At 47.6% G+C, this 11,572-nt stretch overlaps 2 protein-coding genes across 2 annotated transcripts; one reads left to right on the top strand and one right to left on the bottom strand.

Moving 5' to 3' along the window:
• Positions 1-3,389: 3,389 nt before the first annotated feature.
• AGABI2DRAFT_196529 (hypothetical protein) lies at positions 3,390-5,918 on the bottom strand (the record flags this gene model as incomplete). Its single annotated transcript, XM_006453885.1, has 12 exons — positions 3,390-3,533; positions 3,591-3,644; positions 3,702-3,767; positions 3,829-3,913; positions 3,970-4,086; positions 4,140-4,151; positions 4,219-4,262; positions 4,326-4,478; positions 4,530-4,582; positions 4,629-5,258; positions 5,315-5,408; positions 5,656-5,918. Coding segments are annotated over 12 exons (1,621 nt in total), but the record flags the coding sequence as incomplete, so codon positions are not given.
• A 2,409-nt stretch (positions 5,919-8,327) lies between these two features.
• AGABI2DRAFT_175682 (hypothetical protein) lies at positions 8,328-11,402 on the top strand (the record flags this gene model as incomplete). The annotated part of the gene is made up of 3 exons (XM_006453884.1): positions 8,328-8,712; positions 8,768-10,262; positions 10,319-11,402. The coding sequence occupies 3 exons, from the start codon at positions 8,328-8,330 to the stop codon at positions 11,400-11,402; spliced, it is 2,964 nt and encodes a 987-aa protein (XP_006453947.1).
• Between the last annotated feature and the right edge of the window lie 170 nt (positions 11,403-11,572).

Below are 11,572 nucleotides of genomic sequence, written 5' to 3'. Positions count from 1 at the left end.
GCGACCTCCGCCAACACTAATTCCAGACTGCGGTTACCGAATCCAGTGGAGGTTGCTTTTGAGGAAGGTATCACAAAGCCGTTTACATTGCATCTCTAATCTAAATCCTACTCCTCGTTGCTGATGATACGGGTTGCCAGCATTCGCGGGAACTCAATTAAGCGGTATCAATATATCTTCCAGGAACGCGAACAATACGATCAATCATCTGGAGTTGACTCTTGACGGCGGCTTTTATCAGGGGGCTGTCAAGCGAGCAAGCCGTCAGATCAACCCCCTGCAACATCCCCCTCCCAGAACTTCCTAAAATGGATTTCCCACGACTATCCTGCAGATTCCTATCATCACGCTAAGCATCACGCTGGCATCACGGTGGGAATACATCAGTCACTCACGACGTCGACGATATATCATCGGGATATCGATAATATCATATCTTCTATCTACATTCTATATTACAAGGTTGCCAATATCAGTAAAAATATCTGGAAGTATGACATCCAGATGCACGACCATGAGCAATTTGACCCCAAAGGTCGAAATCTACAGACTAGTAGGCTACATGTATTGGCCGATGTCCCTAACTCGATGCAAGCCAGAATGCATACCTCGAAGACTGAGGAAGCCACACTCGGTATCCAGGAGGAGCACGCTATGGAGGAACGAGAAAATTTCGACTTGTTGAACAACGTTGATCTCCCACCCAAAGTCCCAAAGTCCTGGGACCTTGTCACCTTGAGGAGACCAGCAAGAATATATGATGCAAATGAAAATAAACAGTCCCGGGCTAATACTCAATCAGTAGTCCACTGCATCACAACGTCTCCGTCCAAAAAACATCAATCTAACCACCAGGTATAATGTGCTTGTGCGCTGATGCGATGCTATCCAAATGTGACCTTGATGTGACTTTGATGTTACAATGAGTGACCAGGGTCTGCAGGATCCTCGTGGGAAATCCATTTTAGGAAGTTCTGGGAGGGGGATGTTGCAGGGGGTTGATCTGACGGCTTGCTCGCTTGACAGCCCCCTGGCTTTTATTGATACTTGATGCGATTTTTCTCTTACATGCCGAATACTGTCTCACCCCTGGATTTCTCTATGCCACACCGGCCGAAAAAAAATGACGCAAACGACAACCGAGCGAACGAGACAAACGAAATGATAGAAGGAAACAATTCTCGGCCCTTAACACGACTTAACATTTATCCTTAAATCACATGCAAAGAAAAAAAGGTTTGCGCTAGTGTTTCTAGTACCGAGAAGCGTCTTCCCTCATGACGATCCTTGAACTAGTGCATATGTAGTATACATATGATTTTCAAGAAAGAAAAAGCATTTGCCGAACCTGAATTTTAAATATGCATGTGCCAGTTCAATAAAGAATATTTATGAGCCAAGAAGAAAGCAGACAAACAGATTGGGCAGTGACCGGGTCGGTGTAAATGGGACCTGGGAATACTTGGGTCAATAATCATGCAAGCTTTCTGACCATAAGTACCGTTTGCTCCACTGAGGCTCGTGTGTGAGTCGGCAACCCGGAGAGGTACTTTTAAGGAAAGTTTAGGGCACGTTCAGGGAGCTTTGTTCCCCGATCTTGATTAAGACGCCTGCCGACTGTCCTCGAAGAAAAGAGAAACAGACGTTCTCCTTTGGAAAGGCAAAAAAAAATGAAAATTTGACATGACGGAGCGCCAGAGAAACTGCCAGGGCTCGAAAAATTCAATAATCCCTCTAATCCGCCGGCAACATGTAGAACTCAACTTGAAAGTTATGTTACATCTATACAAATGATTCTTCTTTCCATCTTTCATTCCCTTACACAAAGTGACCCGGGAGGCTGTGATGCCCCTTGCAACACGAGATCATACCATTGACAGCTCAAATGAATTAACTTTAGGTTTTGGTTTTCCGAGGGAAAGTCGTACTTTGTTGCTCTTCCTTCTTCACACACTCGGCCATCTTACACCACAAAGGACTCCGCATACTACATAGTGCCTATCTGTCGGTTGGATCCCGATAAGAGACAATTTCGCAATTTTCTGTCAGAAGGTTTTTTTCTTCTAGTCCGAATAAGAGTTTGGTCAACGTGAATTTCAGTATAGGCTTCCAAGAAGAGCTTCAAATTCGTTAAAAGTGAACCAAAAAGAAATGGTTGGAACTATTCTAGAAGATCGAGATAAACAAGAATATACTACCGAAGTAGCTTGCCACTCCAATGGTTTCCCTATCATCCTTCTAATACTCAAGTCTAGGCACCGTGTCGTAAATAACCGTTAGTCCCCCAACCCCAGAAGAAAATGCCAAACCAGTTACACTCGCCGAGACAATAATTTCGTCGAGGACTCAAAACAGTCGAAACGTTCCACAGAAGGAGGAGTAGGAACCGTTAATGCTGCATGTATAAGTTATGAGTGATTAGAGACTTCTGATTGGTTCGTGTTACATGCTAAAAACACCTGATAAACATATGGGTATTGTCATCGAACGCCAATCTGCATTACACCACAGGCGGAACTTCACATTTACCATTTCCAGTATAACAACGTCGTCTCCCTGGACTCGGCCCTTGGAGCCACCGATGATTTTTACATCCATGCCCAGTCCATGCCTAACGGTCGGAAAAGCCCAAAAATGGTATCCGAAATTAGAAACCGGGATCCGTGACGAATGGAGTATAGCTCACCACCAAACCCAACCCCAAATTCGAACCATCACAATTTTTTTCTTATTGTTCCATTCCCCTTTCGTCTTCATATCCTATCACGATTAACACACTCTCTCCCCCTAATTCAACCCTGTCGGTATTCAACTAGGCCAAAAAGGAAAGACCCTTTCCTAATACCGAAAAACATACCATCAGAAGACTTTCGCTTCTTTGTTCTTTCTTTTTTTTTCTTCTCATTATGTACGACATCATCAATTTCATCATCATCATCATTGCGGCGAAAGACTAGATACAGGGCCAAAGGCCGCGGAGATGTGGAGCTACAATACAAGTCCGATTTTTTTCTTTTGGAAAAAAAGAAAAAAAAAAGAAAAACAAGTGAAAGACTATAGCAACAATGATTAATTCTGGTATAGCATTTGCAAAGGTAACTAGCGTGGGTAGTATATTTGAGAGAGATGCGAGAAAAGAAAAGTAAAAAGGCAGTGCGGTTGAAGAGAACAATGCGATTGCAAAAAAAGAAAAAAAAAGAAAGCGTAGCAATGTCAGACAGCAAAGGAAAATGGTACTAAACTGATTTCAGCTAAGATAGCAATATGGATAAAGCAAACGATTAAGCCACTATCACAGATATAAAAGGAGATAACGAAAACAAAATCGATTCATCAAATGTTCGGAATCAATCTTCAGTGAAGATGGGCCAGGGTAATGTGGAACGGGATGAATATAGGATAGGGTAGACTTGGTTGCAGAAGGCGAAGAATTCCGGGGTTGCCTACGAGAATAGAAAGAAGAGAAGAATTCCTTGCAATGCGTCATACAAGGCGCATTGTTCGAAGGTTACTTTTGATGATCATATCACGCACTACATGGCTCAATAAGAAACACTCTTATCGCTCGGTAGAAGACAGAAAAGCATTACCTGAGGCAATGATTGTGGCCGTCCTTCTCGTATCAGTGACTGCGGTGAAGTGGACTATAGATGGGAATTAAACCCATAGGATCCCAAAGCGAAGTGTTGATCGTGACTCACTGTTCAGTGCTCTTTCCTTATTTCGCGAATAGGACATGTGTAAGGCTCCGAACTTGTTGTAGAAATCTGCATGAGATGTCAGTTTATGAATAACTCACAATCGAGATTGGGCGGAGTTAAGACGCACACTTGGATACGGATTCGTAGTCATTGGGTCGATCACCATAGGTATACATATGGTGACTAAGACGCACGCCTGCGTCAAGTTTAGCCTGCATAACGACAGAAATGTAAGGTGGCCACATGACGAAACTGAACAAATGCCCACCTGGAGCAAATCACATTTATTCAAAAATAGGATGACGTTGACTTTTGCAAGGAGCGGATTGGACACCAAAGATTTCCAGAGCAACAGCGAGTCTTCAAGACGGTTGATACGGGGGTCCTGAAAAATTGCGATCAGTCCTGTGGAATTAATACGCCAAGGCTATCCTGTACCTCAGCAAGTACCTGGACAAATGAGCACAAGGGGGTGATTGTGAGATAAATATAGATGGTAGCGTGGAACCAACAGTACCTGGTCGAATGCCGAAATGGGCGCAAGGAAAATAATGGCGTTGACTGGAGACGTGCGGTCAGCACATCAGTAAGTTCCACGTAGTCCAGAGATCGGGAAAGATTCACCGTCGTCGAAATATGGGGCCCATGCTTGTCGCTGACTCCTTGCACCCCCAACATCGTAGATACGCCAATGGGCGCCTTTATTGTGACTAGTATTCACAACGAAGGTATGCTCCACAACCCCGGTAGTCTTTAATCGCGCCTTAAGAACATCCTCTAAAGAAGGATTGTCAGAAGCGTCAGGATCATAACGCAGATACAACGCACCGTCTGTTGGGATATACTTTTTTGCTGTTATCCGAGGAATTTCATCGAGATAGCTATTCACAATGAGGGCCTGGGTCTAACAGAATAAAGAGCACTTACAATCCACTACTTTCTTGTAGTCGCAATCTTTTCTCATCCAATCTTATTCTCACTTGAGAATCCGCCCATAACTCCAACATCGCTCGGGCGCATGAATGTAGGGTATGAACTGGATCGTCTGGGTCTACCCACCAACCTTCGATTTCTCCCGACTTGGGCGTTTTGGGACTTTTGTAGCCCATTCTCAATGAGAAGACGCGCTTCCAATCTCCTGATCTAACAGCAAGTTCTTTGGGGCGTGCATCGCTACCATTTGCTGACACAGATCGCTGTATTGGTAATTGTCTTTGTGGAATGATTATCGTAGGTGTAGGCTTCCCTGTGTGGCTATTGGACTCGAAACTTGAGCGGTAGCTGTGGCGGGCAGAATCTAGACTGGGACGAGAAGAAGGGAGGCGGACGGCCTCATCTTCATCTGGGGCGGCCAGTAAGCGAGTGAGGCGTTCTTCGAGTTCGACAAGAGGTGCCAAGCGTCTGCGATACTCCTCGTATTTGGCGACGCGCGTGCCAAGAATTGCCGAGGGGGGGCGACCATTTGAGGAGATCACAAGGTCAGCGCCTGCTTCAGCAGAATCGAGGTCGTCATGTTCATCTAGCGCATCCGATTCTGGAGCAAGTGCTTCGAGAATTCTATTCAGAAGAATTAACGGGAAAAGTTGTTCTGGGAATGGGTGGGATCCTTATACCTCAGAACAGACCTAACCAGATTCAGGTAAATGACAGCTCTCCAGGCTATTCTTTCCGAATGAAACGTAGCGGGGGAATACAGAAGCTGAAATTCTGGGAATAGATGAGTCAATAATGAAATTGTCCGCGGGAATCAAGTGATGGGAGAAAGAAGGATTCCATAAAGAAATCCAGAGGACGTGCTTCTGTGGAGATGTGTTTAATCTGACCTTCAATGGGCGCGAGAACAAAAACTCACGGCGGGCTCTGAACGGAGTTGAAGGCAAGGAAGACCCACACACAGCAGCGCCACGACGGGGAAGGAGGACAAAGGCCGAAGTGGAGAGAGAGAGACGCTCACGTTTGAGAGTTGTGCTCTTGCCAGACTCTGACTGGCCAAGAAGCAGCACGTTTACGTCTGAGCGGGACTTCTTCCTCTCGAATCTTTCCAGCTGGAGTTGCTCGTCTATGGAATCGCTGATTCGCTTCGCGTCGTGTTCTCGCTGGATGCGGCGGCTGCGCTCGTCGGGAGACTCGTCTGGGGGCGGGAGAAGGGCGGCTGCAAAGGGATCTGAGAAAATGGGCGGGGCGGGCGGCGGCGGCGGCAGCCTTTCCTTGGGCATGGCGGTGGGGAGCTGGCTGCTGGCTGAGATAATGGCCTCGCATAAAATACCAGCACAATAATCCTCCGTGGGAACCTCCTCCACGTGCACCAGATCTCCCCTTGCCGATTCCTGCCTGTCTCCGAAAGTCCGGGCCTTTGCTCAGCGGTCGCCTCCAGCCTTTGTCCGACGGCATTCTCCGGGTCTTGTCCTACACTTGTCCCTACACCTGGATCTGACGATTTCGTTCGACACCATGTAGCGGCTTTTGCTCCTCTGTCCTTGGGAAACCAGTCATGCGTACGTTCCTGCTGCGCTCCCGACCCCATCTCGTCTCTCTGATCATTGCCTGTCAATCATTGGGAAATTAACACACTTGTCGTACATATATCTTGATCTTCGTACGTCAGGCACCTATCGCGGTTTACACGTGCCCATGACTCCGCTGACCTAATTGGCGTGTCGCCGCCGTTCAGATGAGTTCTAGTCGTTTGTAGACCACGGTGTTCATACGGGCTGCCGGCCTTTGCGACTTCTTGTGCATAAAAATAACAAGTACAAGGGCAATTGATCTATCTTTGTGGTCGCCCGCATGAAGCTAACCCAGACTTTTGGTAGTCGATATGATTCTTCGACTTTCATGGTCACCAACTGGCGATATCATAAGCCTCCCAACATCGAACATGATGTACATAGCAACCAGCTATGGTGAATTTGTCTTGCACGAGCTTGATGGGATTGTTTATCTCCGGACGTATTCAATTGCCCATAACTGACATCTGATACTCGCTTTGATATCATTAAGACATTTGCGTCTGACTTGTACAATGAGATACAAGTACTTAACATGTCTGCAGGGGCGTGGGAGTCTTCTCCTTCTGCCGTGTGGCGCCGAACGATCGCCAGATCACGCTGTTCAATTCCAGTCGAGGGCTTTCGAGGCATTGTTCTCTCCACCACCCCTTATTCTCGTTCCTTTGACGCCAATCGGCCGACGCCCATCCAATGAATGTCCGAGTCTTCGCAGTTTCGCAGCTCCCAATCAGCCCCGCTTCTCCATATGGTCTATATCAGAATACAGATGCGCTCACGCCGTGATAATTTACTTCTCCAATAGGTACTCCAACGTCCGGTATGTGACTCTCGATTCTTTTCTCGCTGTTCCTCTTACCTCCTCGATTCCCGTGCTCCCAGTGCCTTCCTCCACAGGCAGCAAAATGTCCAGTAGGCAAGCATAGGAAAAGGGGAAATCAGCTGCGGTACGCTTCTCTTTCCTATACCGGAACGCTCGCCGACGTCGAATTCGCAGATGACCCGAGTCACTCAATCCGAGAACTTGAGGCGATAAAGCTTCGGGTTCATCATCAAAGTCTCTCCAGGTGCGTATCAGATTCCACCTATATTTACTTCGTGATCGTTGACTATATGCGTATGAATGTGTTCCACGGTTTTGTAACAAGCAGATGCAGTGGCTCGTCATCAAAAGGAGGCTCTTAATATCCCTCTCATCAAGGTAGTGGTGGAGGTAGTGGAGACACGAGTGATGGTAATCAAAGGGGTGGAGTCCCGGGCAGTTCTCGTCAAACCTAACCACAGCTCCTCGTGGCAGAAAAGGCAAACTCTCGAAATAAAGGCGTGTCGAACTTGTCATCAGTGAAACAAACTGTCAATCGTTGCAATCGTCAATCAGATGCGGGAGAGGGCACTCATGTAAACTCTCTGGAGGAATTGCAACTCGAAATGCTGCTGATGGTGGTGGTCCGGACAAGGGTCCTGGGCAAAATGGCGGAGGTATAATGGACAATTTCAACCGGCCTCATCTTTGAAGGGCGGTGATCTTTTCACTCAAACTCCCGACGGCAACCACCGACGACACAGTGCGTAATATACGTAAATTCATTTCAATGATCGCGACATAGTTCTATTTGTGCATGTAGGTGATGAAAACGGTCATCAATCAAATTGAATGGCGGTGGTACTCATCAAGCTTTTCCCACTGGCTCAGGGAAACCCCTATTCAAAAATCGGTCTACTGGTTCACAGCATGGTGCCAACAGTTCTTCAAGTGGCGACACTGGAAGCGATCGATATACTAGGACTACAAAGGGAAAAGGGGATCATAACGGTTGTGGTGGTGCAAGTCCCAAGAATCCGAGCCCAGACAATCAAATATCGTCATCAAATACAAGAGATCAATATTCCCATTCAAAAAATGACGGCGCTAAATTAGGGTCGGTATACAGATGGAGGTGACCATCAGAATTGTAATAGTTCGTATCATCATCACCCCCAACATGTTTTTCCCACCTCTTTCTTTCCGTCTTTCCCCTCAGATACACACGTTTACCGTCTTCGCTCTCCTACCCTCGTCACTCTTTAACCTTTCTCCTTTATTCAAAAAATCTATTCTTGTTCTTGTACGGGCCATTTAATGATCAAATCTCGCGCAGGTCCCCACTCGAATAACAATGACGACTCACCTTCGCCAGGAGGAGGAGGAGGAGGATCCCCGTCGGGCGGAATATCGAGCAAAGGAGGACCAAGTTCTGCTGGTAGCAAAGGTTCTTCCGACGCTGGTCCTGGTGCTACTGGTGGCCGTTTTCAATCCAAAGATCCTCCTCCGAACAAAGGTGACGCTGATGGTGGAAGAAATTCCGGTTCTGGTGGGAAGGAGAATGGAAAGCATGGTGCTGGTGTTAGTGGTGGTGGTGCGAAAGGAGGTGGTGGTTCATCCAATGGTGCAGGCGATGGGGAGCGAAATGGAGGCATAGGATTAAATGTCGGTCAAGCTCTTGGAGGTGCAGGGAATTCTAACGGTGCGACGGATTCGTGACTTTTTTTCTTGTCAAAATTATATAACCAATGATTTAGGTGGTACGAATAACGAGAAACATGGCGGCGCTGAGGGGCCTGATTCTCAAGAACATGGCAGTGGCGGGAACAACAGTGGAGGTGGTTCTTCTGATTCTACTGAAAGTCGGCATGGTGATGCTGGTGGTGGAAGCTCGAAAGATGATGGCAATAACCATGCTTTATTTGGCGGTACTGGTGGAACCTCGGGCGATAACAAAGACGATAGTTTTCGCGGTGGCCAAAATGCTGATCCAAACGGTGGTGGAAAATCAAACAAGGACAACGGCCACAGTGGTTTCAACACGGGCGGAGATTCGCAAGACAAAAGTAATCACGATTCTAATGGTTCACCTGATGGACAAAATCGCGGTGGAGAAACTCAGAGATTCGGTCCTCAAGAAAATCCCAATAACGACAAAGACCAGGCTTCTAATTCTTTCCATGATGCGCCTCAGAATCAGGGTGGAAAATCAAGTGACAATCACGATGGTTTCTTTGGTGGGCAGAACGGTGATACTGGTGGTGGCAACAAAGATGGAGAAAACAGAAGTGGTGGAGACGACGGAACAAAGGATCAGAGTGGAAGTGATGGCCAGGACAATCACGGTGGCGAGCGTGGTGGAAACATAATCAGCAACCTTGGACAAGGCGTTGGGGATGCCGGACATGATGTGTCTCATGGCATTGGGAACATCGCTGGTGGTGGGAAGAAAAACGATCATGATGCTTCTTCAGATCATAACGAAGGAAATCATCGGAGTGGAGCAAGTCATGATAATGGCGGTGAAGGTGGTGATAAAAACAACGGAGGGCTATCAGGTCTTCTTGGCGGTTTGGTTCATGGCGCTGGAGATTTATTGGACGGTCATAAGAGTGATGATCATGACAATAATGGGCATAACGGTGGACACGATGGCGGGGATGACGATGGGGATAATCATGGCGGGGATGGTGATGGAGGTAATCATGGTGGAAGCAATGGTGGCGGACAAGGAGGGAACAATGGTGGAAGCAATGGTGGCGGACAAGGAGGAAACAATGGTGGGGATCATGATGAAAACGGCTCGCAGAACCCTCCACCTCATGACCCTCCACCTCATAACTCTTTCCCACCGCCACCGCCGCCTAGCGGCCACGAAGGAAGCCCGAACAATTCTCCCAGTCAAGATCAAGGCGGAGGTAATCATCCCCAGCAATCTCCACCAGAGTCCAACGGTGGTGGTGGTGGTGGTGGTGGTGGGTCGGACAACCCGCAACCCCCTAATCTTCCACCGAGCAGTGGTGGTCAGGCTGGCCACCAGCCCCCTTCTTCTCCTTCACCGAATAATGGTGGTCAGGCTGGCCACCTGCCCCCTTCTGCCCCTTCACCAGATAATGGTAGTCAGGGTGGTGGATCAATTAGTAACACTCTTCCTCTTCCTCAAGTCACCAACGCACCCGAGAACACACCCCATCCGTCTACTGCTCCGGGACCAATGATTGGCGCTCAATTGGACCGTGAGGATGGTAAAGAGTAAGCAACATCTTTTGCTTCCAAATTAGACTTTTTGACTCATTCACCACCACCAGCTCTGATAATGCCAATGATGACGGAGTGACAACCGTCATGGGCGAAACGACAGTAACTACGGTTGGCGTTTTCACAACGACATCATTTTTGACTCTTTCAAATGGTCAAAGATCAACTATCCCGTACATAACATCTGCTACACGCACTATTGTTGTCAAAACACCAGTCCCTACACACGTTGGAGTCGCCGACTCGAAATCTGGACCTTCTAAACCTATCATTGGAGGTGTCATCGCCGCTGCAGTCGTCATCATCTTGATTTTGATAGCGTTCTTTTTCTTGAGGCACCGACGCCGTTCTCAGAGAGGAATTCTCCTTGCAAGTTCCGAGCCTAATGAAGCCACGCCTGGATCTCGAAATGTGTTGTCGGTATTCATGAACCGTCGTTCAGTTCCACCTGCAATGTCTGAAGCTGATCCATTCCGGTCGGTGGTTCATCAACCCTCTGCACCCGTCGAAGTAGGGGGGATATACGGAACACCGGTTCTGAATCCTGTGAAGAAAAAACCCGTTCCTGTCTTCAATGAGGGTTTACTTGGCTCTCGATCGGATGTGGCTTCTTCGGCACCCGCTACTAGTGCAGGCGCCCTGCAATCGCGCTGGTCCACTCCTAGTGATAATCCGTATGGCGACTACCTCGTTGACATTTCGACATCTCCAGCATCCCATGCTCCTGGTGGCGCACCCGCCTCGAACCGTAGCCTTGAAAATATACCCAATCCGTTCGCTGATCCCGATGACCCGTTTGCTGATCCTAGAAATCGTCAACGCCTCTCTGTTCACAGTGGAAATAGCGACCTTTCCTACGCTTCGTTACATTCATCACAAAGTGATGAACGTATGGGGGATGCAGATGTCACTAGACATGTCTCCATGAAGAGTGGACTTTCTTATGCATCTTTGACCCCATCACAAATTCAACGCCGCATGGATTATGTTCCTGCTCCCGCTCCCGCTCTTTCGGATGTCAGTTCCGAGAGACGAGCGTCCGAACAGAGTGCCATGACCATGACCAGTATTGACACGGTTCAAGGCATAGGAATACACAATGACCATGACCATAGCGTGATGCGAGCATCTTGAGCTCAAAAAGAGTACTTGTGAGCGACCTAATCGGTTGTTGTTAGATATCAGCTGATATCTTTGGCAGCTTGGCTTCGCTGCATGAAGTGTACTTCTCTTCCTATACCAGCTTCAGCCTTCTTCCATTCTTAAAGTCTGGACTACTAGTATTGTTTATTTTGTATTTTCGA

This window comes from Agaricus bisporus, assembly GCF_000300575.1.
Source record: "Agaricus bisporus var. bisporus H97 unplaced genomic scaffold AGABI2scaffold_1, whole genome shotgun sequence".
Lineage (NCBI taxonomy): Eukaryota > Fungi > Basidiomycota > Agaricomycetes > Agaricales > Agaricaceae > Agaricus > Agaricus bisporus.
This window is presented reverse-complemented; position numbering and strand designations above follow the sequence as displayed.